The sequence below is a fragment of the Chrysemys picta genome, chromosome 7 (assembly GCF_011386835.1).
Source record: "Chrysemys picta bellii isolate R12L10 chromosome 7, ASM1138683v2, whole genome shotgun sequence".
NCBI classification, from domain to species: Eukaryota; Metazoa; Chordata; order Testudines; family Emydidae; genus Chrysemys; species Chrysemys picta.
The window spans coordinates 16,652,775-16,680,407 of record NC_088797.1 but is presented as its reverse complement, the minus strand read 5'-3'; the positions used below and the strand labels follow the sequence as shown (position 1 = coordinate 16,680,407).

The 27,633-nt window shown below is 39.6% G+C and overlaps 2 protein-coding genes across 5 annotated transcripts in view; one reads left to right on the top strand and one right to left on the bottom strand.

Annotated features, from left to right (window-relative positions):
• GRM7 (glutamate metabotropic receptor 7) overlaps positions 1-27,633 on the bottom strand; it is a 545,183-nt gene that overhangs the window by 53,401 nt on the left and 464,149 nt on the right. For 2 of the 4 annotated variants that reach the window (XM_005288511.5, XM_065552933.1), the window contains exons 9-10: positions 10,630-10,876; positions 622-714 (exon numbers count right to left, since the gene is read on the bottom strand). The exons of 1 other annotated variant lie outside the window; for it this stretch is intronic. In XM_005288511.5, coding sequence (XP_005288568.2) covers positions 644-714; positions 10,630-10,876 — 318 coding nt within the window. In that variant the 3' untranslated portion in view covers positions 622-643. The remainder of the gene's footprint in view (positions 1-621; positions 715-10,629; positions 10,877-27,633) is intronic. One more of the 4 variants, XM_005288512.5, reaches the window with a different exon arrangement.
• On the top strand, positions 23,925-26,408 carry LOC135972837 (uncharacterized). The gene is made up of 2 exons (XM_065552934.1): positions 23,925-24,844; positions 25,839-26,408. The coding sequence occupies exons 1-2, from the start codon at positions 24,268-24,270 to the stop codon at positions 26,312-26,314; spliced, it is 1,053 nt and encodes a 350-aa protein (XP_065409006.1). The 5' UTR covers positions 23,925-24,267; the 3' UTR covers positions 26,315-26,408.

Genomic DNA, 27,633 nt, shown 5'->3' with positions numbered 1-27,633 from the left:
CTTATTACCCAAATTCCTCTGGAACACAGGAAGTCCTCCTTGATAAGTCCACAAACACAAAATTAATCCACCTGTCCACAAAGTGTGTAGTAATAACACTCAGTAAAATCAACCCTCAAAAATTGGTCACAAACCCCTATTCCAGAGTAGACATCATTCCACTGGCATTCTCTACCCTACAAAAATGCTTGTAAATCTGTTTATTTTAACACCATTAGAAAGCTGACCACAAACCAGTGCTATATTATTTTTATGCTCCCAGAGAAATCATCTTGCCAGTTATTAGATATAATTGCTGTAAATAATTTTTGCTTACTTTTTATTCATATTTAATTTGGGCTAGATCCTCATCAGGTTTAAACTGCTGTAGCTCCATCAAGTTCAATAATAACATCACCACCTAGCTCTATAGCTATAGCAATTTACATCATCTAAAGTTTTGGCCCAACATTTCTATTTTTTATAGTCTTTCCTTTAAATGTGCTAGTGGAAATATGAACAATTTTTAGGGTAGATTCTTGTTCCAACACAGCTAAACCAGTGCACAGTTCTAATATTTTTTCTTTTTGATATTAATATAAAATATATATAATAAAGTAAAAAAGCTCGATTATTTCTTACCTTCTTGGAAAGCAGGCAAAAGCTATACTGTAGGTGGAATAGTGTACCAAGTAACAGATTTTTGTACACTCTTTCTTACTGGTGGTATGCATTCTACAGGAAAAGTAAATATATTGATATGTACAATATGTTCACAATAGAATCTTTTTGTTTTGTCCTGTCACTGAGATCATAAAATTTATTCGATTGAAGATCTGGGATTTGAACAGTAACAGTGAAAAGCTTGCAGTATAAACAATTTGTTGTGGATTAAAAATAAACAAACCAGTTCACAAAAGTTCAGGTACCTCTGAACATAGGAGCAGCTGCCTACTACATATGAGAGGGACTGGTTGGATACTTCCCATCTGCACCAGCCCTGGAAAAGCTTTGCTTTAGTTCCCCTTTCTCTCAGAACCCAGCCACCCTCATCCATGCAATCGCTCTGATGTTTCCCAGCAATACCAGCAGCCATTTAAGGTTTTTCTCAGAAAGACGTAACAGGCAAGGTTGTGTCAGTGATGTTAGGGTTCAACACAAATGAAGAAACAAAAACAAAACAGCACAGCACAGTAGCATTTGCACAGCAGTCTCTATAACTCTCTCTGAGACATGGGATGTTTTCATTTCATATACACCACTCACAGCTTGCTGATGGGAATCAACACAGCCAATATACATTCTTAACACCCACAAACATGAGGATTGACAAAGTTGTATTCTTATTATCTTGCATTTCTGAGATAGAGAGGCATGTCAGAGTGGGGCTTTCATTTTTGATCTGCTTATACTGCACTAACAGCAGAGCCACATAACTCGGATAACATATAATAAAGAGTTATTTTATAAAGGAAACAAATACATCGAGTTTTGTTTAGTTATAAAAGGAACCAATTATGTCTCACTAAAAATTGCAAGCTACATTGATTGTCTAGTAATTTCTACTCAACACAAAGTCAAAGGGAAAGTCACTTTGGACAGATTTGTAGAAGTGCTGAGCACCAGAAACCCCCATTTACTTCAATAGGAGTTGCTCAGACTTCTAAAAATCAGGCCATTTTGAAAGTTCTGCCATAGATAGTTGGTCACACCATTCTTTTTGCCACGTCTCAACAAGCTACAGTACCTCATCTCCAAGCAAGGTGAGGGGATCCCTAACTGAACAAGCTACTCTGTTTTACTTCACTTTGATTACTACGCCTGGCTTATATCGTACTGATGTGTCACCTCTGCTACCCACTATCATAAGTTAGTAGACTACTCTATGAGAAAGACCACTGTCAATCACAAAGCAAAATCTAAGTAGGGAAATCACAAAAGTGAAAAAAATTGCCCACAGCTATTTCAATGGGTCCAATTTCTTGAAGATGTCAGAGGGTGGCATCTGCAATTGCAGGGCAATATATTGATTTCATCAGTCACAGAAAATCCTTAGTCTGCTCCTGCAAAGAAAACAGCTTGCCAAAACACTGGTCTCAGGAGTTCCAGCTCATTGGGACACTATGTACTATATGCTTGAGAGGGTTTTGAAACAACAAAAAGTCACATAGAAGAAACTTCAGTTGGCAAGTACAAGATAAGAAAGCCAGCTGCTCTCCTCGTAAGCTACACACTGGAATCACATTGTCAGGTTAGTTAACATTCTCCACCCCATTTAGAATTCTTGCTTCAGGAGTCAGCTATGATAGTCTGAGTAAATACCATTGGTCTGGTTCTTTTACTTATCTTGTAGGTGCACTTTTTCACCGTGAAAATTGCTATGTGAAGGGAACGCTGGAAAATCCTAAAAAAGGAGGCAGTCACACCGATGGAAAAATGCAGAATACTTTGCTATTCAAGGATTCTTAAACACTAGAATACTTGAAAAGCAAATGGCCTGTCAGTAAGGTCTACTATTTCTAGCTTGTTAGAGAGATAATTCTCTCATTACCAAACCACTGAGATCTTGATTTCCTGTTGCTGTATTTTGCAAAAGCCATACATTTATGTAAGTGGCTAAGTATAAGCAGTAATTATACATAAATCCTCACCATAAGCTAAGTATGGATTGGAGATTTTTATTTTTGTCTAAGTTTGACATTCTGCTCTTGCAGCGGAAACACAAATACATTATGGATAAGGAAGAATGGGAATTCTCTGTTCACTCAATTTAAGACATGATGAAGAGCATCTTTTCAAATACTGTGAAATTCAACCAAAGAAACGCACGAGAGAAGAATGAACTTGTTAAAGGAAGAAAGCTGCTGTGCACCAATTTCTGCTCATCTTAAGCTGCTGGAGAACATTTTTAATGCAAACATGTAATAGCAGAACAAAGTTGTTCAATGAGTAAAAGCATGCACATACCAGATGTAATGATTATCAGAATTGTTAAAAATGAAATTATTAAAGCTTGGTCTTAAAGCATTCCATTGATCATGAAACCTCTTTCAATTCACATCAGGAGAGCACAGCTTGTGAAATTTCCCACTCCTCTCATATTCCAACCCAAGACCAGTAGCACTCCTTGTGTCCTCTTACTGGGTGGGACATATAATCATTGCCCCTATATCTTGGGTTGTTTTTCTTCCTCCATGATTAAAGTTCCACTCTTTGCACTCACTTTTAAACTTCCACAATTAGGCTCATTCCTGCTAAGTGCTTCTCTGAGCTCTGAGCACCTTCAAGTCTCATGGGAGTTGGGGATGCTCAGCATTTCTGAGGAGTTGCTCAGCACCATGCAGGATCAAGCCCTTACAGAACGCCAATAATGCTAAGAAATCTTTGGGCTTACAAATATACTGGTGTCAATGTTTTACATTAAACATTTCTGGTTCACTGCGTAATATCTTACTTTTCTTTGGATTAAATGCCAGCAGTACACAGGGAGGTTTAGTAAAACATATTATTTCTTTCTTTCATTTGGTAAAGTTATTTTATTTTTGATCCTAAGCTTTCGGCAGCTAAATAGCCTGGGCAACCAACATCTGGTTTACTTGGGTTCAGTCATCAGTCACCCCAATGTTTGGAGGTACATGAATCTCATGTTGGTGGTTCAGCACAGAACTACTCTCAGCATGAAACATTCCCCCTCCCCAAAATATAAATGGCACCCTCACCATAAAATGCTTGAACAAATTTCAAAGCAGTAGAGTTACCAGGAAATGCCTTTGAAAATCAAACTTGCGAACAAAACTGTGCTTACTCACTTGAAACAAATAAAAACTTTCGATGTGAAAATAAGATCTGTACCCTAAGACAGCACTTTCCAATACTGACTGTATGGGCTCCTCCTCATCCTTCAACCCTCTTTCCATTTTTGCCTTTAGATGTAACATACTGTGTGATGATGGAAACCGGGAAATAACAATCTATGTTTAATCATCTTTGTGTTACCTCACAACAATTCAGAACTAAGGGGGGCATCCACTTCTTTTGTACCAACCCCCTTAGTTTCCTCCACTGATAACAAGTAGCTGTAGTCTACTAATTGGAAAAAATATCAGAGTGGGTCGCAAAAAATGGGGTGGGGAAGGGGGAGATGGGATGTGGAAGAATACTTACAGTAATTTTAGGGGGGAAATCAACTTTTTTTGAAAGTCAACGTTTAGAAATAAAAAAAAAATTGACCAGCTGATAGTTTTTTGAAAAATGGGGGAGGAGGACCATTGTTTTTGTATATTTTTCAAAATTCTGAAATTTAATCAAATGTTTGTTACATCAGTGGTAGAAAATACATTTTATTATTGAAAGACTGGTAACATTTTCCCACAAACTTTTCAGTGGCTTTTTGATATTTGAAATTTTTCAACATTTCTTTGAAATGTTTTTTTTTTTAATGAAATAGTTCTCATCTGTTATAGCTGTCCAAAACACTAAAATAGTTGCAAGAATTCTACCAATATTTCTTTTTAAATATTTGTACATTGAAAAATGAAATGTCAACATTTTTCAACAAAATTATCCAATCTAGAAGTTCACAGAATATGTCCTATGAGTTTGAACCTACACTCATTGAAGTCAATGGCAAAGCTCCCATTAACATTAATGTTGCAGGGTCATGATGCTAAAACATCTTAAGCACATGAGTTGTCTAGCTTGTTAGATTAGATTTTCTAACAATTGTATTAGTGCACATGTTCTATAAATGAAGAATAGTAAATGCCTCTATTAGTATTAACATAGAATATTATTGCATGTGTATATACACATACATATATATATGTATATATATATATGTACTTCAAAGAAAATGTTAGTTTGTTAATCATGTAAAATTACACAAAATAGTATTTGCAGAAAGGTTAACACAGTATATACTCATACTGCTCCTGATGAGACAACTTGAGAAATGTACGTAGATATTTAAGGAATATGAAATGCATATGAAGGAGAATACAAAAAACATTCTTCCCGCATATGTAAGTTAGAATTATTAATTATTATTTGTATTACCCTTTATGAATAAGATTCTGCTCTCAGTAACAATGTACTCCAGATTTAAAAAGTAGTATAAAAGAGATCAGAAATTGGTCCTTGAGGATGGGATTTTCAAAGGAGATTGAGAGAGTTAGGTGCCTAAATCTCATTGATTTTTATGAGATTTGGACACCTAACTCTGTTAGGTGCTTTTGGAAATCCTAGCCTACAACATAGGAATGGCTAAAAAACTGTTTTTTCCAAGGAAAACTGGATTTTAAACAAGACAACATTTTTCATAAAAAAGTCTCCTTTTCATTGAAAATTTCAATTACACAAAATTCAAAACTGAATATGCAACAACTGCAAAACGGTCAATTAAGTAATACCATCAAGGTGCATCATAGGATATGTAAATCCCAGGACCTCCATAGTAGCATTCTCTGAAATGCTTCCAGTTTCATGCACAGGGCCAGAAAGACAAAACAGATCTTCAGGGTCTCAATGCATGGATGCTGTAGGGAAGAGGGTTTTAGCTTTATTAGAAACTGGGTACCTTTTAGGAATAGGAGGGATGGGCCCCACTTAAACTAAAATGGCAGCAGACAGCTGGTATGTAAAATTAAAACGTTAGTAGAGGATTTTTTAAAGTAAGGGCTGGAGGAAAGCCGAAAAGTGCAGATGAGCACATGGTTCTGGCAGAGACATCCCTTAGGGATGAATTTATTAAAGGGAGAACTCTATCCCCTAATAAAGAGGATAGGAAAGAAGTTGGTAAAATACTGGTAGGAGCTAGCGAGGAGCAGTTAAACGTAACACATGAAGGCAAGCAACTGAATATTGACAAAATGTACAAGTGCTTATACGCAACTACTAGAAGTCTAAATAGTAAGATGGGTGAACTAGAATGCCTGGCATTAAATGAGGGTATTGATGTAACAGGCATCATGTAAAGTATGTGGAAGGAGGATAATCAATGGGATGCAGTAATAGCAGGCTACAAAATATACAGTATTGACAGAATAGGTCACACTGGTGGGAGAGTGGCACTATATGGGAGAGAAATCATAGTCAAATAAAGTAAACATATTAACAGAATCCAACAGTACTATAGACTCTTTATGGGTAGAAATTCCATTCTTGAACAATAAGAAGATAGCATTACAAGTATACTACTGACCTTCTGACCAGAATGGTGATGGTGACTGTGAAATGGTCAGGGAGATTAGAGAGGCTACAAAGGCAGAAAACACAATAATAATGGAGGATTTCAACTATCCTCATATTGAGTGAGTATATGTCATCCTAGGAAGGGATGCAGGAATAAAATTTCTAGACAGCATAAAATGACTGCTTCCTGGAGGAGCTCGACTTGGAGCCCACAAGAAGAGAGGCAATTCTTCATTTTGTCCTAAGTGGAATACAGCATCTGGTCCAACAGGTGGATACAGCTGAAGCATGTGGCAATAACAACCATAATATAAATTAAATTTAACATCCTTTCAGGGGAAAAATGCCAGAGAAACTTACCACAGTAGGATTTAACTTCAAAAAGGGGAACTACAAAAGGCATGTAAACTAGTTAAATGGAATTTAAAAGGAAAAATCACAGGCTGAAATGATGGCTAACTGCATGGAGACTATTTAAAAACACTATAATATGGCTCAAAATGTAAGTGTAAATAATTAAATAAAACACTAAGAGCCCCAAAATAATGCTACCATGATTAAACAGCAGAGTAAAAAAGGTACCCTTTAATAATTGGAAATCAAATAAAATCCTAGTGAGGAAAATAGAACGGACCATAAACTCTGGCAAGTTAACTGTAAAAGTAGGAAAAGGTAGGCCAAGAAAGAATTTGAAGAACAACTAGCTAAAGATACAGACAAAAAGTAACAGCAAAATAATTAAGTACATCAGAAGCAGAAAGCTTGCCCAACAGGAAGTGGTGCCACTGGAAGACTGAGGTGCTGAAGGAGCACTCAAGGAAGACAAGGCCTTTGCAGAGAAACTAAACAAATTCTTTACATTGGTCTTCATAGCAGATATGGGGGAGATCCACACACCAGAGCCATTCTTTTTAGGTGGCAGATCTGAGGAACTATTCCAGATGGAGGTTTTGGAACAAACCAATACTTTAAACAGGAATAAGTCATCAAGAATTCTGCAGGAACTCAAATATGAAATTGCAGAACTACTCACTGTGGTATGTAACCTTAAATCAGCTCCCATACCAAATGATTGGAGGGTAGCTAATGTAATGCCTATTCTTAAAAAAAGGCTCTAGAAGGTGATCCTGGTAATTACAGACTGGTAAACCTAACTTCAGTACCTGGCAAATTGGTTGAAACTATAGCAAAGAGTGGAATTATAAAACACCTAGATAAATACGACAGGTTGGGGAAGAGTCAATGTGGTTTTTCTAAAGGGAAATCATGCCTCACCAATTCTTTTTGAGAGTCAACAAGCATGTAGAAAAGGATGATCCAGTTGATTTAGTGTACTTGGACTTTCAGAAAATCTTTGACAAGGTCCCTTACCAAAGGCTCTTAAGAAAAGTAAGCAGTCATGGGATAAGAAGGTAGGTCTTCTCATGGAACTGGTTAAAAGATAGGAAACAAAGAGTCGAAATAAATGGTTAGTTTTCAGAATGGGAAAAGGTAAATAGTGGGCTTCTCCAGTGATCTCTACTGGGACCTGTGCTGTTCAACTTATTCACAAATTATCTGGAAAAGGTAGAGGAAGAGTGAAGTGACAAAATTTGCAGATGTCACAAAATTAATCCAGATAGTTAAATCCAAAGCTGACTGCAAAGAGTTACGAAAGTAATCTCACTAAACTCAGTGACTGGGCAACAAATTCAATGTTGATAAGTGCATACTAATGCACATTGGAAAAAAAATAATCCCAACAATACCTACAAAATGATGGGGTCTAAATTAGCTGTTACCACTCAAGAAAAAGATCTTAGAGTCATTGTGGATAGTTCTCTGAAAACAACCACTCAATGTGAAGCAGTAGTCAAAAAAGCTAACAGGATATTAGGATCCATTAGGGAAGGGGTAGATAATAAGACAGATAATATCATAATGCCAGTATATAAATGCATGGTACACCCACACCTTGAGTACTGTTTGCAGTTCTGGTTGTCCCATCTCAAAAAATATATATTAGAATTGTAAAAGGTTCAGAGGAGGACAACAAAACATCATTAGAGTTATAGAACAGCTTCTATACGAGGAAATTGAAGTCTGAAATTGTTCATATTAGAAAAGAGATGACTAAAACAGATATGACAGAGGCCTATAAAATCATGAATGGTGTGGAGAAACTGAATAGGGAAGTGTCATTTACCCCTTCACATAACACAAGAGGTCATCTGATGAAATTAATAGGCAGCTGGTTTAAAACAAACAAAAGGAAGTACTTCTTCACACAACACAGAATCAACCTGTGGAACTCATTGCCCTGGGCTGTTGGGAAGGCCAAACATATGTATCTGGGTTCAAAAAAGAATAGATAAGTTTATGGAGGACAGGTACATCAATGGCAATCAGCCACAATGGTCAAGGATGCAACCCCATGTTCCTTGTGTCCCTATACTTCTAAGTGCCAGGTGATGAATCTCTCAAAATTACTCTTTTCTGCTCATTCCCTCTAAAGCATCTGGTGTTGGCCACTGTCAGGTACACAAATACTGGGCTAGATGGACTATTGATTTGACCCAGTATGACTGCTCTAATGTAGTTCAGTCAGGGATCTTGACTCATGGAGGAAAACAAGGTCAGGAGGCACCTCAGATAGGTATCCCATGAGTCACCGTGGCAGTATTCCCCAATTGAATTTTTTTCCATTTTAAACCCAAAGTATTTGACTAACAATTTTTGTTTTTTCAGCTTTTGATTTTTTTTACTGAAAAGTCAAAATTTTCCATGAAAAAAAAAAATCCCATCAGCTCTACTAGAATGGTAATCTGTGAAAATGCAGCTCAATTACACACTCATTTTCTCATTCCCTTCTCTAGCTATATTTCATCTTTGCACGTTCCTTCTTCCTACTCTGTTGTTCTTATTTTCCTCCTTCCCTCTCTTCCCCCATTCCTCAATCAAAAGGCCAATTTAGTGCATCTCAGTCTTGGCTGTGTTAGGTGTTAAAAACAGTGAGCGTTGAAGGTGCTCAGAACATTGTGGGACTGGACCTTAGCAGCACATAAATCACAGTAGTGAGTGGATTTAAAGAACAGGGATAATTTTGGAGGGGAGGGGTTTTATATGGTGAAATAGATAGATTTACTGTACTGAATAATGGGAATTTAATTTAGGGTAAATGTCTGCCTCCTTAATTCATGCTGGGTAGTACCTTACTCTTCAAGTAATCCTATCCTGTTGACTTCAATAGCAGTCCTCACGAGTAAGGTTCTATTCAGCCTGAGTAAGAACGTCAGAATCTTGGCCTTGATTGATTAGGGTTGTTTCCTTTACTGATTGTTGACTCTACAACCAATCCTTAATAAGGGTGCCCATCCCTTTTGAAGAAAAAATCCTGGTTTCTCTTTCAATTAGAACATATTTTGTACACCTGTATGATACAACCACCCAGGGGAGATACTCAAGGGGAGTGATGAATGAAGGGTGGGGGGGAAATGCTGTGTTTGCTAGCCGTTTCCACTTTGCTTTGGCAGCAGAGTTTCTAATTCAAGGCAGCTATTCAGACCATCATTTAATAGACAGGAAGCAGCAGGAGTTTCAGCAGCAAATGGATGAACTGAATCTGAGCAAAGAAAGGGTATTTCTTCACATTCTGATCTGGTTTACACAAAAATTGCAGACATGCCTAAACCTTTCCAATATGCTGTGCAGCTATCTCCCTTCCTGAATTCCATCCAGGTTCAAATACAAATGCAAATAAAATTTGATGGCCTCAGTATGTGATTTTGTGCTACAATATACCATGACATCCACATTAAGGAAATTAAAAGAATTGGAAACATCCTTTCTGTCCGGATTCCTCTACAATCAGTGGAAAGACTCATATGAACTTCAGTGAGATGTATCTTTCATACAGGGAGCTGGATCAAATCTTTATCTGGGAATTCTCTCAGGGCATTTAACAGGGGTTTTTTTTGTGTGTGTACACACAAGTATTTGGCCGTGTCCATCATAAGTAAATAACCACAGCCCAAGTACATTAATGCAGAAAGGATTGAGACAACCCACTGCTCCTGAATACTACAGTTTGAGTCCTGCCTCCAAAGTTCAAACTGGAAATTATAGCTGCAGGGATTAGGATGGAAGTTAGATCTCATTACATCGGGGTGTGTATGATTGCACAGTGGCGGGGTCAATACTGTTCTTAGAACAATGTTCCCAGAGGAGGAGAAGGAGGAGGAGGAGTTGCTCCCAGCTATCAAGCATAGTCTGAAGAGTTTTTCCCAGTAGGCAAGTGTCAAAAAGGTGGGAAGAAAAGAGTGAATGTCATAAAAAGGACATCCATGGAGATATTAAAAGAAATATATTACATAAAAACTTTAATGGAGGAGATCAGATTATACGAAGGATCTAAAAATAGAATATTGGTCAACACATTCCCAGAACACACAAACGGCCAAGTAATAGGTTTAGAATACTTACTGTTTGGGTCTACATTTTCACAAAGTTCTGTTTTTGCTTCCCCATTGGGCCTGTCGCTAGCTTTGTGCGAAAGCCGTGATGACATGGTCGCTGCCGTCACTACGGCCTTGAAGCTGCGTTTCCGTTTCTGGACATTTAGTTCAGGATGGAAGATGATGATGTACACTTTCGGCATGTAAAGCATCCCCAGGGCCACTGAAGCACTTAAGTTCATGGATATTGTAAGTGTGGTAGTTTGTATGTAGAGCTAGGAGACATAACACATGAGACACTATTACAAATAAAATGATTGGGAAATATGCAGTAGCACTTAAAGAGGAGATGTTAAGTATAATCATGCATCTGAGAGATGCAACAGAAAAAGAAGAGTAACACTTAAGTGGGCTTTAGTAATTTATGAATGTTCTGAAAAACCTTGTATTGAGTTTACAAATAACTACTAACATAGAATCTGATCCAGCAAATTCCTGAGAGCTCTTATCTACCAATGGACATCAACTACCATGAAATCAGTAGCAGCTGAGGACACTCAGGATCTTGTAAAAGCTCTTGCTGCTCTGATTTAGGGCTTAGTCTTCAAGTATAGCTTTATTTATTTTATTTTATTTTATTTTATTTTATATTTTATTCAGAGTGTGAAGGTCAGATTCTGCTTTCAGTTACACTAGTATAAATCTAGAGTTAACTCTGTTGTAACTGAAACCAAATTTCCCCATTAGGGAAGATGCACACTACAAATGTAACAGTACAACTTGCTTAGAAATTTTATTCAAGCTATCTTTTAAATTTTGGTAACTTTTCAACAACCGTATTTCAAGTTTCTGCTATTTATTCAAAATGAGTAATACAAGTACCCAAAGAATATAAAATGGATTTGCATACCGCTGACTTGCAGTTAAGCTTGTTAGCAAAAATTAGGGTGACCAGACAGCAAGTGTGAAAAATCGGGACAGGGGGTGGGGGGTAATAGGCACCTATATAAGAAAAAGCCCCAAATATCAGGACTGTCCCTATAAAATCAGGACATCTGGTCACCCTAGCAAAAATGGTGTGTGCAATAGCCAGAGAATGCTAGTACTGTGAGATATGAATTAAAGAAATCCACAACATGCCCTTCGTTTAAAGATGTTCTGCACGTACGTAACTAGAAGTGCTGTAATTTTGTTTAAAATAATCTTTTCAGAGGATACTCAATACATAAAATGGAACAAGGCTCGGGACTCAAGGATTGTTCTAATTACACAGGTTTAGACCCAGTATAATAAATATGTGAGTGCGAAAAAAGGGAACAAAATATCTGCAGTTGCTCCTTGCATATACTGTATGCCCACATCCAGGAAAAAATGTTCCCACCAGGCAGTACTACTTCTGGGATGCAATATATCTCACTGCAAACCAATCTCTGCTTATGATGTCAAGAAAAATGCAGCTGCAGAGTTAAATGCCCACACTGCCCTCATTTCTACAAATACCTGTTCTCAGAAGAACCTGAATGTTCCCAAACTTGCTAGGCTTTATCTGGATAACAGTTGCTATTTTATTGATTATAAACACCAGTGAAAGACATAAAATATCTGCAGTAAATGAGTATATAGCTAAAAAGGAGCACAACGCTTAAAACTAAAGTGCTTACTCAATTTCTATTCACTCCATACTCAGACAAAACTCGTATTATCTTCAATAGACTTTTGCAAGAGAAAGGACTTCAAGATTGTGAAAATATATGATGGACCAAATACAAATATCTGTCTGTATTTTATATGTTCAGATATGTGTATTTCTCTCTATATCTATCTAGATATACACCATATATATTCTCTTACCCATATACAACTACACTGCCATTTAAAAGTATGTAAGAGAACCTCTGCACAGATTTCTTAGTGTCTGATTCCCTTCTGAGTGACACTAGTGTAATGAGGAGGAGCACCACTGACATCAATGACATTATACTGGTGTACTTGAAAGGAGAAGTGGGTCCCTTAATATCTCTTTTAAACTGGTAATAAAATATAATAATTCATAAATAAAATAATAATAATAATGGAAAACATATAGAAAGAGTCGTTATCAATGGTTTGTTGTGAAACTAAAAGGGCATCTCTAATGGAGTCCTGCAGGGGTCTATCTTTTCATTCATGACTTGGATAATAGAGTAGAAAGTATACTTATAAAATGTGCAGATTACACCAAGCTAGGAGGGGTTGCAAACACTTGTACGACAGGATTATAATTCAAAATGTCCTTGATAAACTAGAGAATTGGTCTGAAATCAATAAGATGACATTCAATAAAGACAAATGCAAAGTATAACACTTATAAAGGAAAAATGAAATGCACAGCTACAAAATGGGGAATAACTGGTTATAGAATAGTAACACAATGGAGTCATGGCCTCCCTCTGGAATCAGGACAGAGTCATAAATTCAACATTATGACTTTACAACAGCCTCACAGTATGAGAAGCAGATGTTTTGGGGGTGGACACAGTGCAAGTTTCAGCACAAAATGTTTTAGAGTCTAAGAAAATAATGAAAAGAGCAAAAGGAAATAAACATATATCAAGCTGTAACAAAAAGATATTTTTAAAAATCTTACTTAGTATGAAAGTATCTTTTTTTCTTTTTTAACATGGATCTTAGGTAAGAACAACATTAATTAGATAAATAAAGAGGTTCCTGAATTTTTGAACATGCATTTGGAGTTTTGTGTATAATATAAACGAAGGGCAAAATTCTCCTGTCAGGTTCACACGATGGATTCTGATTCATCTGACTTCCCACTGGTGCCAAAAGGTGGGTAGGGAGGCCAGTGTATTGGGGTTGAGATCCATCATGCAGGTCAGAAAGCAGAAATCTCCCAGTTATTCAAGCATGTTCATACCAGTAGCTTATAATCATTGGCTTCTCTACACGACGATATGTCACAGTTTTTAAGAAAAGTCAGTGGGGCTACACCAGAACTAAATTTGGCCCACTGATATAATACTTGAGTATAACATCAAACTACTTTTTCTTTCTCTCTGACTAATTTCCTCAGCTATAATGCTTAGCCCTTTTATGTAAGAGGTTATCAAGAGTGATTACATACATACATACACACACACACACACACACACACGCACACACATATGCTGTCCTCGGGAGCCAAAAAAAATCTTACCGCGTTATAGGTGAAACCACGTTATATTGAACTTGCTTTGATCCACCGGAGTGTGCAGTCCTGCCCCCCAGTAGCACTGCTTTACCACGTTATATCCGAAAATGTGTTTTATATTGGGTCACGTTATATCGAGGTAGAGGTATATATATACACATCACTATCAATAACCTCTTACATATCTATATCACCCTTTTGACATAAATCTATTTACTGCTTCTCTAAGCCAGATCTCACTGACTGTGTAGCTAGTCCGTGGCAATGAGTTTCCTGGATTAATAGTAAATTATACAGATCCTTTGTCACCCATCAAAATAAGACATTCTGATGACAGGAGAGCATAGTGTTTGAAGGCAGCAGGCCAGATTCTCAGCTGTTGCACGGTAGTGTAGCTCAGTTGACATCAGTGGAGCAACACTGATTTACACCAGCTGAGGATTTGGTCTAAAGTCCTAAAGCATAAATCAACACTAGTGCAACTGCAAAAGCTGTAATCAGTCTGCATTGCATGCAGCTTGCACTCGTTTTCATCAGAGCATAGAATGTCAGTAACATTTTTATTTGGGTGCACAAGGTTGTTCATTTTTATTCCCTACAGTTAACTGGTGATCTTACAGTGATATTTAGCCAACAGTGCCTTTTACAGCATCTGGTTCTACAATTCCAGTGAGGTTCCCTAACTTGCGCATTGCAAAATGAGGGAAGGAGGAGAGGGCGAGAGAAGAACCTTTGAAGAACGAAACAAACTGAGCGATGCACAATGAGTCTCATGACAAATGGGAACCTTAAGGGAAATTTCCAGATACAATTACACATGAAATGCAATTTACATGCAAAGATTTCACTGCTTGTTTCATGTATTTGCTAACTCTTTGCAAGTACTTCTGGTGAATGCAAATCAATATTTTGAAACACAAAGATTGAGATGTAAATTACGCAGGAAACCTCTTACTTCATGAATGCCTTTTATGGGTGGCCAGCATAAGGCTGAACAATGGGAGCAGAAGGCATTTTCCAATCTTAGGGCTATATAAGGAGCAGCTCTGAGTAAGGGGTGATGTGGAGCCATTCAACACAAGTGGCTGCTCTGGCAGAGATTGTGCCTTACGAGGTACAATTCCTCCTGAAACTTCCCAGTGCTCAGGGATGCTGCATTATCCCTTAGGATGGTAAATCATGCTTCCCTATTTGGGCCGCGATAGCTCTGCTGGCTGGTGCAGAATGAGGACTGGGAACATGGTCCTGCCCCCTTTGTGCTGCATGAAGTATTAGTAGAAGAAGGATTGCACAGGAATAGGTCTCCTGTATTTTTGCACACTGTGAAAGAGCCAGCAGTGAGCTGAAGATCACTGGTTAATAACATTGGCCAATTGTGTCCACGCATTGCAAGGATTTAATTTATCATCTAGCAAGAAGCATGTGAGAGAATGAAACCCAGTTTATTTGAAATCTGATGGACACTGTGGCCTCCCTATATGTAGGTATAATGGGAAGGGATGATTCTTACTTACCCAGTGAATTGCAGTATATTTCTGAGGAGGACAACAGTAACCTGCGCTAAAGTTTGTTGATTTGGGGCCCTGATCCTGCAATGAGGTCTTTGTGGACAGACCCCTATTCCCACATGGAACTCACAGCAGAATTAATTAGGGCAGAAGGAAATTGTACCATACCGTATGCGCCACAAAATAACTAGCTTCGCTGCTAGGAAAGGACTATTCACATGAATTAGATGTCGTGGGATAAGGCTCTAAAAACTTTACAAATTTTAATTTTGTACAAAACATGTCGTGCTGGCATCAGAGATCAGACTTTGAAGGAGCACATTAGAGAAAATTAGGCCCTAAGGATATCATTCAGATGCAAAGGCACCCAGATTTTATCATTTATTTTACATAAAGGATTTTGATCTGAATTTTAGATTCCTATGTTTTCCACATTCTTGTATTATTCATGCAAATGATGAAAATTGCCTTAAAAAACTCAAGAGAAGATTAGATTGGTCTTGAATATACAGATCTATTAGCTAGAAATTTTTAAAGCACATATAGTATCAATGGCAATGCTGGGGTGAATAAGGATTACTACCATGAGTAAAAAACTGCAGGATCAGGCCCTTAATTCTTGTGCATCCAGTGATTAGATATCCAATACCTGGGACATTAGAGTCAAGAGGATTTCTCTTATAAAAGTCTGTATAGAGGGTTCATAAACTGTAAGTACTTGCTGTAGGTTAAAAGTTGGCGAACATAGTTTGAATCCAGGAGCAAATTGGTTTTTTTTTTTGGCCTACATGATTTATTTTTTTTTAAATCATCCACTGAATTGTTTCTCCTTATGATTATGGGGAATTAAGTTTAATCCTTTGAAATATTTTTGCATTTCCATTAACTCACAAATGGACTAAAAAAAGGATTTTTCTCAGCCTGATTTATTTCACATTTATATCAGTATTAAAATCAACATTGGTACACCTCATTGAGATGAATAGATCAGTTCAAAGCTGTTTCAGATCAATTGTGTCAAGTCGGTTGAAGATAATACCCTATTGCTCATTATATAACCATAAAGGTGAGAAACATCTTTTTAATGAAAATGTAGATTCAGGAGCCACAATTCTTGGACAGGGATTGTATTCTGTGGCTACAAAATGATGGAAAACAAGAGAACTTAAATATAAACGGTTTATAGATTTTCTCTTTTGTCTTGGTTGCTATTCCCACCACACAGAAATTATCTTGGCATTCTGCAGACAATAAAAAGGAATGGAAATATCATCTTAAACATGTATATTTCTTGTATATTGTTTTTAAACCCACCCTACTAAAAAGTACCACTAACTTCTGGATTCAAAGATGTTTAATAATTTGTTCAGTGCCTGAACTAATGCAAAAGAGACACAATAATCTTCACAAAGAGCAACTCTGCTGCTATCCTGACCAGTGCAGACGAAACCTTCCTTTAACATCTCATGAAAAAAGGAAGAACCTCAAGCAACACAGCGCCTCCTAAAACCATGCTGATTTAAGGCTGCATTGGATGGATCAGATTAGCACTATTAATCAACAGCACTTCCTGCATCAAACTGAGCTACCTACATGACCTATCTGCATATGCAAATACTCAGATTGAGCATGTACAACATTGCTTTGGAAATCAGGCCTACATGTTTCGCTTTACTATTTGATACATGCAGGAAGTTAATTCAAAACTTCCTTCTTGGTGGGTATGTACAAAAAGAGAAAATAAGCACAAATGTCAGGTAAACATGGACAGTCAGGACCTGATCCAGAAAGGCACTCAGGAACCTGTTTAAGATTAACTATGTGATTTGCCCCTTTGACTTGTTTAAAAACTAAGCACATGATTAAGTGCTTTGCTGCATCTGGGCCTAAGTGAGAAATTAGTGAGTTCAACCTCGGCACTGCAGTGCTTCCCCTCACCTCAGGAAGACAGAGCAATTCTGTGGGAAAACTATGTAACTGAGGCTCCATGAAAATGTTTAGGGGAGAGGGTTGATAAGGGAGGAAGAAATACTGTCCAACTGGAAGGAGGCAGAGAGTACAGCTAGAAAGCAGTTCCTCTTTGTGGATAAAATTCACCACTATGCAGGGGGCAGGACAAGGGCCTCAGATCACTTAAATTCCACTTAAGCCTTATTTTGTGTGTGTGTTTACACTGAAGTCAGCAGAGTTACACTGGCTAAAAAGTAGAATAGTGGTGATGTAATGAATAATCAGGCCCAGTATTTTATATAAAAATCTACTCTTCCCCACATGTTTGCCTACATGTTGTTGACATTACCCATTGTTAACATTTGTAGTGGGACAGATTGATTTATCAGTAATGTGCTTTAGAAACAGCAATATGCTAATTCACCTGATATCCTAATTTGACACGAGAAATAAGGAAGTTTTTTAAACCTGTCTATTCTTCATTGCATAGTTACACAGTAGTATAGGACCACATGGAGAGCATGGGTCCCTTCATGTCTAGAACTGTCTGATAACTTTGTCATCTCTAGCCTATATACACACACACGTGCGTGCACACACACTATTTTTAACCTTTTTCATGCGGACATTTGGTGCAACTTTGTGTTTTAGTAGAGGGAAGGCAGACTAAAGGTTCATTGGCCTCTTACAAGTTTGATCTGTACTCGGGAGGGGATAAAGTGCAATCTTAGCCACCTGGCATGCGTATGCCCATGGTCCTCCACTCTCTATCCTCAGATTACTAGCACCGCTTCCCAGATGAACAGACAAATTATATCTGACCCCCGTGTAGGTGTCTATAGGACTGAAGGTAGAAAGGGCCCCCTACATCCTAGCCTCTCCCAGCTCACCATGCTGAAGCAGCCTGAGTTTCCTCCTCATTATTTAAAAAATTACTAGTGTCAGGATCTAGAAGGCAACCACAGCCACTAAACAAATCATTGCAATGAAAAGTGGCCCTGCACTTCTCTACACCCCATGATGGAGACAACAACTGTGGGTTAGGATCAGTCTTCTCTCCCACCAGGTGGCAATTCGGTGGCTTTGACAGCAAGCCACTCCTCCTGGCCCTTAGGGCACCAGCACCATTCCTCATCCCACAATCTCCACAATCACAACAGTTGTATAGCAATGAGAAGGTACATTTGTAAGGCTTGGGTTTCCATATTTTTCTGGTGGACATCAGAAACTAAGAACATAAGAACGGCCATACTGGGTCAGACCAAAGGTCCATCTAGGCCAGTATCCTGTCTACCGACAGCTGCCAATACCAGGTGCCTCAGAGGGAGTGAACCTAATAGGTAATGATCAAGTGATCTCTCTCCTGCCATCCATCTCCACCCTCTGACAAACAGAGTCTAGGGACACCATTCCTTACCCATCCTGGCTAATAGCCATTAATGGACTAAACCTCCATGAATTTATCCAGTTCTCTTTTAGTTGGTGAAGTTCTTTGAGATACCTGATGGGGGATGGTGAATAATCAGCTTACTCTTCAGGTCTGATAGAGGGATGAAGGGAAGGATAACAGCTGTCTTGGCTTATAGTACCAACATTTGAGCTAGGAATTGGGAAAGGAAGAGGCCAAAGACGGGAAAAGGATTGAGTTTGACTTGGTTTGCTAGAGTAAAGAACAGCTGTGACCATGAGTAAAGCCATCTGTACTGTTCATTCTGATCCTCCTGAAAATGTTTCAGTGCTTGAGATGCAGTGGAGAGTTTCTTTGTGACAGGCAAATGTTGAGGATGGTTTGAAAACATAACTGGATGTCAAAGCAATGTAGGTATTTCTATGCAGATTATTACGTAGAGTGTGGAGCTTTACAAATGACAAAGGATGCCACCCCAGGGACATTTGATAAACAAATGGTAGTAGCTATGATGATTGCAGCTATTACTGTAGAAAACAATAAGGCATACAAATGATCTTTCTGAAATTTCACTGGCAATGTCATGGAATCATTCACACCATTTGATTATATAAATTCAATGCCCTGTAATTAAACAAAAGGTGATACTCTCTCCAGGGACAAGAAAATGATAGGAATTTACTATCAGCACATTTTCTTTTTAACAGTTGGTAATTTGTGAGTTGTATGGAAAGAATACTGATTTGCTATTAAAAACAAGATAGATCATGGAGGAATTGGATTAATATGTTCTGCCACTTGATAAAATGTAGCAAACTTAGTTGGATGTGGACTAACACAGATATATTTGAAAATTACTTCTGATTATTTTCACATTTTCTTAGACGTTATGGACCCCGGCATTGAAGTCAATGGCAAAACTCCCACTATGAGGACAAGATTTCACCCCCTGTATTTTTTTTCCTGAGAAACATTCCTGGATATGCAGATATATTTTTTTAAAATCTTCCTGCTTTTCAGAATTTGTATTGTACATTATTTTGATCCAATGAGTTTAGAACAAAGTGGTTTTGATTCTAATAAGAGCTGTGAGAAAAACTGGTTCTCTCTCTCTCTTTTTTTTTTTTTAAGTTCACTATCCAGTCTGAAAAAATATAACAATAAAAAAAACCCCAATACCTTGGTTTTGGGTTGAACAGAGTGTTTCAATTTGGGTTGAGGTTTTTTAAAAAAAATATTTTAAAAATAAAATGGAAGGAAATATAAAAATGAAAAGGAATTTTGAATAAAAAACACATTTTGTTTCAAAAATGTCAAAATTAAAATTTTTGTTTTTTTCTGATTTTTTTGAGGGGATATGACAAACAATTTGGCCACATGAATTCAAAAAAAAAACATTTCAGTCAGCTTGAACCTGCACTTTTCAGCAGGAAAAAAGTTTCATATGAAAAATGTTGCCCATCTCGAATTCTGAGCTTGAATTGGTATACATCAAGAATAATTCCCTCCTCTGCAGTCATGGAGTTGCAGTGTTTAAAACCAGGATGAGATCAGAAAATAGCCTAGGGTTTTGATGAATCACATGAAGAAGACACTTTGCAATCAATAGACCCCTGACATAGACTCCAACATCATTCACTAGTGTCTACATCAAGCAATGTACTAAAAATCATATCTTATAAATTTCATTGGCTAATGTACACATGCATGATAAATTTATGACTAAAGTAATTAATTAGCTGTCAAATGGACCCCAGCAGGATTAAAAGGTGATGAAGGCAGAGAGCTTATTCTTTGCATGCTAAAACAAAATTCTCCTTCTTATGAATTGGTTTGATTTTCAACCTGATGTGCCTATTTACCTACTTGAAACCATCCCTCAAGTTATGTACATTGAACAACTGGTTTTCAAATTTTATCAGACTTCGCAGCTACAAGAGCTTGCATGATTTTGCTCAGTGCAATTAACTGGCAATTAACTGTCATTAATTAAGTTATTCCGCTGAACTGATCATTTACTACTAAATTATTAACCCCTGTGGAGATACTCAATGAAAGGGGTTTGATAGGCCAGGAACCTTTGTGATATACCTTCTATGCAGAAGGTATATCCACCTAGTGGATATACCTTCAAAATGAATAGGGAAGGGGGCAGGGGAAGTTCATTGAAAAGGGAGGAGCCACAGTGTCCAAATCCGGACAGTGTCTGTTATATGGGAGGAAAGAAGACCCAACTCCCATGTAAGGCTGCCCCTTTTCTCTTATCTTTCCCTCATGCAACTTGGTTCTAAAGGGAAGGCTCTCTGTATCTACATAAAATCCACCTCAGGGCATAGAGGTGAATTACTATTCTTCTTTACATAATAAATAAAAAATACTACTAATAATAATAATTAATAATAAAAATCTAGCTCTCACAAAAGGATATCTGCTCAGATATCTATTGGTCTACATAGAAAACGAGTGTTGCAGCGACTTGTTGCTCAAACCGAGCAACATATGATATAAATAATTGTCTTATGCTGACATCTAAAAATAACAGAAGAAAATGGAATTGAAACATAAGCAAACAGTCAATGTATCACTGATACTACAATTAAGATGAGAAGCTTGGACAGTAAATTGAGAGCAGAGGAAGCTCAGCTCAAAGCTTATGAGCCGGGGGGAGGGGGAGAGGGAGAGCGGGGAAGGGATTATTTTTTCTTTAAAGGCTTTTTAAATTCCCTTCTTGGATTCATGAGAAAACACTTCCCTTGCTGATGTTGGCTTTAAACTAGAAAAAGGAAAAGTATAGCTTTTAGATCCATGAACTGCAAGATCGTGCCATTTATCATGATCAGTCTTGAGTACTATGAGGAAAATGAGTAATTCAGACAGCGTGCGTTGAAACAAGAAGCAGCAAATTTCCTTCCCCACTACTTTCCTTCCAAAATATTTGTTAAAAATACTTATTATTTCTTGAAAATGTGAAATTATTTTAATTTTTTTGGCATAACCTGGTGCTAGAAGACTTACATTTCCAAGGCTTTGAAGAAACTGAATTTTCATTACTGTGTAGTTTAGAATAATTCTGTTTTCTTCAATATATTATGCTCCTGAAGCTTTGTATTTGGGGGGAAAAAGATAAATACCACAGACCTGTGTGTATCTAGTCTTAAATAGTGATCTCTGTCTGCTCCTTGCTCTCCTGAAATGAATACGAAGTATTCTTAAAAACACTATACACATAATAAATTATTTCTGCTTATACAGCTTGACAAAAGATGTAATAAATATATCATTTCAAAAACAATGGTGCCTGAGTGCGTTTTCTTATGTATTTTACTGTGAGATGGATTTTTTATTCTTGCTAAAATAATGAGGTGGGACTTCAAAAAAGGTTCTGACTTGAATCACCATCTTTGAAGCAGAAAAACAAAACACATCATTTATCTCCCTAGGAAACTAACTATGCCTCCCATGTTATATATATAAATACACTTTGGCTTCATCAATTAAGTTTCCATGCTTTTATCTCTTGACCAAAGGCACAGGTTTTGTTAGCAATAAGCACAATATTTAAAAGTAATGTTCAGTTCTATTGGGCGTAGAAATATAGACACAATTCACTCTACAGTTACTTCTTTGAACATTGCGTCTGGACCACAGATAACCATCTACCATGATTTGATTTAATTACAATGGATTTCACATAATTCCCTGTAATACTGTAAGTATTTAATAAATAGACTATGTAGCACAGAATTTGGGGTTATAAAACATTCATACATAAGGTGTCCCACTAAGTGTTTTACAATAATGGGTAAGATATTTGGTACATCAATGACTATGTGGTCCCACATAGCAACTACGACATGCTTAGGAACAGTTCATGGACTGGCCAGATCTTCAGATGGTGTAAAGCATCAGGGTTCCATTAACTTCAGCGGAGCTACACCCATTTACAGAGAGGATTGGGCCCATCATATCTGACAGCTCCCCTTTTCAAAAAATGCTGATCAGATTTTTAATTTCTACCTGAAAAAAGCCACTGAAAATGATGAGAATGGCTTTTGTTTTAATGCTGCATCTAGAGGAGGACATCTCTGACAGTGCAGCACCCCTTTGTCCCATACAATAGCTTAAATATCCTGTATTAAGGTATTCACTGACAAGCGATATAAGTGTGTACACAGCAGTGGTTCTTTTTCTTCTTTTTATTTGTTAGAGATAAACTCACAGACTTCACGTCCAGAAGGGACCGTCATGATCATCCAGTCTGACAACCTGCACGTTATAGGCCATACAACCTCACCTACTCACCCCTGCAACAGGTCCATAACTTCAGTCTGAGTTACTGAAATCCTCAAATTTTGATTTAAAAACTTCAAGTGATGCAGAATACACTATTTTGTCTAGTTCAAACCAGCAAGGGACCCCATACTGAAGAGGAAGGCAAAAACAGTTTGATAAGATTGATATAATCAATAGCTGTTCCAACAAAATGAAAGTGAATAAAATGATTATGAGCTTAAAAGACTGATTTCTTGAAGCAATAGTAATTATTCATATAAAGTTCTGGTGTCCTGATTATCAGAGGTGCTAAGCACTTTGAGGTACCAGTCTTATTTAAGTCAAAGGAAGCTACTGGTGCTCCGCCTGTTTTAAAGTCATGCCATGGGAGTATTCTGAGGGTATTAGCTCTCTGGGATGCAGACAATCAAAATTCCAATTTTAGGCAGTAACAAGGAACAGATCAATTCAATATAAATATCAGTTTTAAAATCTCAATTATACCAACTTTTTCAGGCTACCCTGCCACTCCTGGCCAACGTGGTGAATCTTCTTTGTGACCTATCCCCAGAAACAATCTTGTTACTCTCTAAACATCCCTTCAATAGATCTCCAATTTTTCCTCCCTTCCCCACCCTGCCTCCCAAGGAGAAGCAATAAATCTCACCAGTCCTATATATGGAAAAGAGAATAGCTTAACACTGCACTTGGGAGTGTGTCCCTTTCATACACACATGCAGAGCATTGAATTATCTTCACAGCTCCAGGCAAACTACAAACGGTAAAAGATTATACAGCAGAAATAAATGTTTGCTTTAAAACACATGGTTCCACTCTGCCCAGAGAAACCCACAGATGTCTAACCAATATTACCAGGATCTCTGATATTGGATGTGACAGTTCCGGCCACAGATCGACTGACTGAGATGCTCTGAAAAGCCACTATAAGGCCTGGTCTACACTAGGCGTTTATGTTGAAGTTAGCGCCGTTACATCGAATTAACCCTGCACCCGTCCACACCGCGAAGCTATTTAGTTCGACATAGAGGTCTCTTTAATTCGACTTCTGTACTCCTCCCCGACGAGGGGAGTAGCGCTAAATTCAACATGGCCATGTCGAATTAGGCTAGGTGTGGATGGAAATCGACGCTAATAGCTCCGGGAGCTATCCCACAGTGCACCACTCTGTTGACGCTCTGGACAGCAGTACGAGCTCGGATGCTCTGACCAGCCACACAGGAAAAGCCCCGGGAAAATTTGAATTTGAATTCCTTTTCCTGTCTGGCCAGTTTGAATCTCCTTTCCTGTCTGGACATCGTGGCGAGCTCAGCAGCACTGGCAACGATGCAGAGCTCTCCAGCAGTGATGGCCGTGCAATCTCAGAATAGAAAGAGGGCCCCAGCATGGACTGATCGGGAAGTCTTGGATCTGATCGCTGTGTGGGGCGATGAGTCCGTGCTTTCCGAGCTGCGCTCCAAGAAACGGAATGCAAAGATCTACGAGAAGATCTCTAAAGACATGTCAGAGAGAGGATACAGCCGGGATGCAACGCGGTGCTGCGTGAAAATCAAGGAGCTGAGACAAGGCTACCAGAAGACCAAAGAGGCAAACGGACGCTCCGGATCCCATCCCCAGACATCCCGTTTCTACGAGGCACTGCATTCCATCCTAGGTGCGGCCGCCACCACTACCCCACCACTGACCGTGGACTCTGAGGATGGGATATTGTCCACGGCCGGTTCCTCGGACATGTTAGCGGACGGGGAAGATGAGGAAGGAGATGAGGAGGACGAGGCAGTCGACAGCGCTTACAACGCTGATTTCCCCGACAGCCAGGATCTCTTCATCACCCTTACAGAGATCCCCTACCAACCGTCCCCAGCCGTTAACCCGGACACAGAATCTGGGGAAGGATCAGCCAGTAAGTGTTGTAAACATCTAAACATGTATTTGTAACAGAACAGGAATATTAACCAAAACAACAATGGGTTTCTCATGATTAGTTTGTCCTAGGCGCTTAACGTTTCAGTCCTGGGCAGTGCAACTATTGAAAAAAAATCTAACAATGTCCGGTTTTGCATGATTGTCCTGCCCAAGCCGCTCTACTGTTTAGTCACTGCCAGTGCAGCTAGAGTAAAATGCGGTCTATATGTCCGGGGATAGAGCAGAAATCCTCCTGGGACATCTCGATGAAGCTCTCCTGGAGGTAATTGGAAAGCCGTTGCATCAGGTTCCTGGGGAGAGCGGCCTTATTGGGTCCTCCGTAGTATGACACGTTGCCGCGCCACGAGACAATCAAGTACTCGGGAATCATTGCTCTGCACAGCAGGGCGGCATACGGCCCTGGTCTTTGGAGGCTTTCCCGAAGCATTCTTTCTTTCTCGCTGTCTGAGATCCTCATGAGGGTGATGTCGCTCATGGTGACCTGCTTTGAATTAGGTAGGGGAATGTTAGTGTTGGGACTGCTTGCCCGTTCCTTTACAGAACTGTAACCGCTGGTTTGCGGCCACGCGGTGGAGGCGGGAGAGGGGCAGCCTACAGGGATCGTTCCCGGGGACAGCCGCGAGGGGGTGGGACAGGGGCAGAGTTCCTGCTTGCCGGATTGCTGGCAGCAGGGACTGACATTGCTTTCAATGTGAAATGAGGCCATTGCTAATATTAAAGTTTTAAGCTGCCACAAGTCTACGGCTTACCATGTCTGCCTGCTACAGAAATTCCGGTGTCCTGCCCCGCTTCTCAAATCTGCTGTGCAAGACCCCAGGCACTGAATGCGAAGGCCGAGAATTCGACCTTGTGCTGAGTGTGCATGTGATAGGTGCTGTGCATGGTCTTGTTCACAGAGAAAGACTATGTTCTTTGTTCACAACTACATTTATCTTTCTGAGGAATTCACTCCCTTTTTCCCATTCCCACAGCCACATCTGCGACTGTCTCACAACCTAGCCTGGCATCACACTCCCAGAGGCTAGCGCAGATTAGGCGTAGGAAGAAGAGGACACGGGAGGACATGTTCTCGGAGCTTATGGCCTGCTCCCGAGTCCAGGCAGCACAGCAGACCCAGTGGCGGGAGAACTTGTCCCAAATGCACCAAGCAAACATGGATCGGGAGGAGAGGTGGCGGCAGGAAGACCAGCAGGCGACTCAAACGCTGCTTGGACTACTGAGGGAGCAAACGGACACGCTCCGGCGCCTTGTGGATGTTCTGCAGGAACGGAGGCAGGAGGACAGAGCCCCGCTGCAGTCTATCTCTAACCACCCTCCCCCGCCACCAAGTCCCATACCCCCCTCACCCAAAGTCCAAAGAAGGAGGGGCGGCAGAGTCCGTGCTAACTCTCACTCCACCCCTGCAGAGAGCTCAAGTAGTAGAAGGCTCTCATTCCCCAAAATTTGACAAGTTCTTTCCTTCCCGCCTCACACAAGCCCCCGTCCAAGTTTCACCTCCCAGTTCCATGTGTAGTTGATAATAAAAAATACGTTTCTGTTAATTACTGTTTCCATCATGTTCTTTTGGAGGAGGGGGGGAAGGGGGTTGGTAATTGGACAGGACAGTCACCTTTGGCAGGGTACATAGGCGGGGGCAGGTCCAGCAGCAGGGCACATACACAGTGCAGTGACTAGTTACCCTGGTCAGTCTGGGAGGTGGTTTTCATGTTATGTGGTGGGGGGTGGGTTGCTCTGTGACTTTGTGGCAGGGGAGGGCAGTTACAGATCTTAAGCGGCGGTCCTTATCCTGGATCACAGAGCCACGCAGCAGGGGATCTGTAACCGTCCTCCCCCCGCCACAAAGTCACATCGCCCCCCCATACACACAGTCCCGATCAGGAGGGGTGACAGGCTCCGTTGAAACAACCAGTCCACCACAGCGGAGCCTGTCAATCCTGGAGTTTAGAAGCTTCATTTGCGACAGTACACTACACCCGCTCCCCACCACAGTCTACGTCCCAGTTTTAAAACATTCCCGCGAAAACAGTAATAAAGACAACGGTGTTCATTAACAAAGTAGAAGTGATTTTATTTCTAAACGTGTGTTGGAAGGAGGTGAAGGGGGTATGTAACTGGAGAGGATAGTCAACATTAACTGGGTAAAGAAACGGGGGCAGGTTCAGCTTCTCTGTACAGTAACTTAAAAGTCACAGGTTACCCTGCTCAGTCAGGAGCCTAGCTTTCAAAGCCTCCCGGATGCACAGCGCGTCCCGCTGGTCTCTTCTAATCGCCCGGCTGTCTGGCTGGGCGTAATCAGAAGCCAGGCTATTTGCCTCAACCTCCCACCCCGCCATAAAGGTCTCCCCCTTGCTCTCACAGAGATTGTGGAGCACACAGCAAGCTGCTATAACAATGGGGATATTGGTTTTGCTGAGATCACAGCGAGTCAGTAAGCTTCTCCATCTCCCCTTGAGATGGGCAAAAGCACACTCCACCACCATTCTGCACTTGCTCAGCCGGTAGTTGAAGAGTTCTTTTTCACTGTCCAGGGCGCCAGTATAGGGCTTCATGAGCCAGGGCATTAGCGGGTAGGCTGGGTCCCCGAGGATGACTATAGGCATCTCCACATCCCCAACAGTTATTTTGTGGTCCGGGAAGTAAATACCTTGCTGCAGCCGTCTAAATAGACCAGAGTTCCTGAAAACACGAGCGTCATGAACCTTGCCCGGCCATCCGACGTAGATGTTCGTAAAACGTCCCCTGTGGTCCACCAGTGCTTGCAGCACC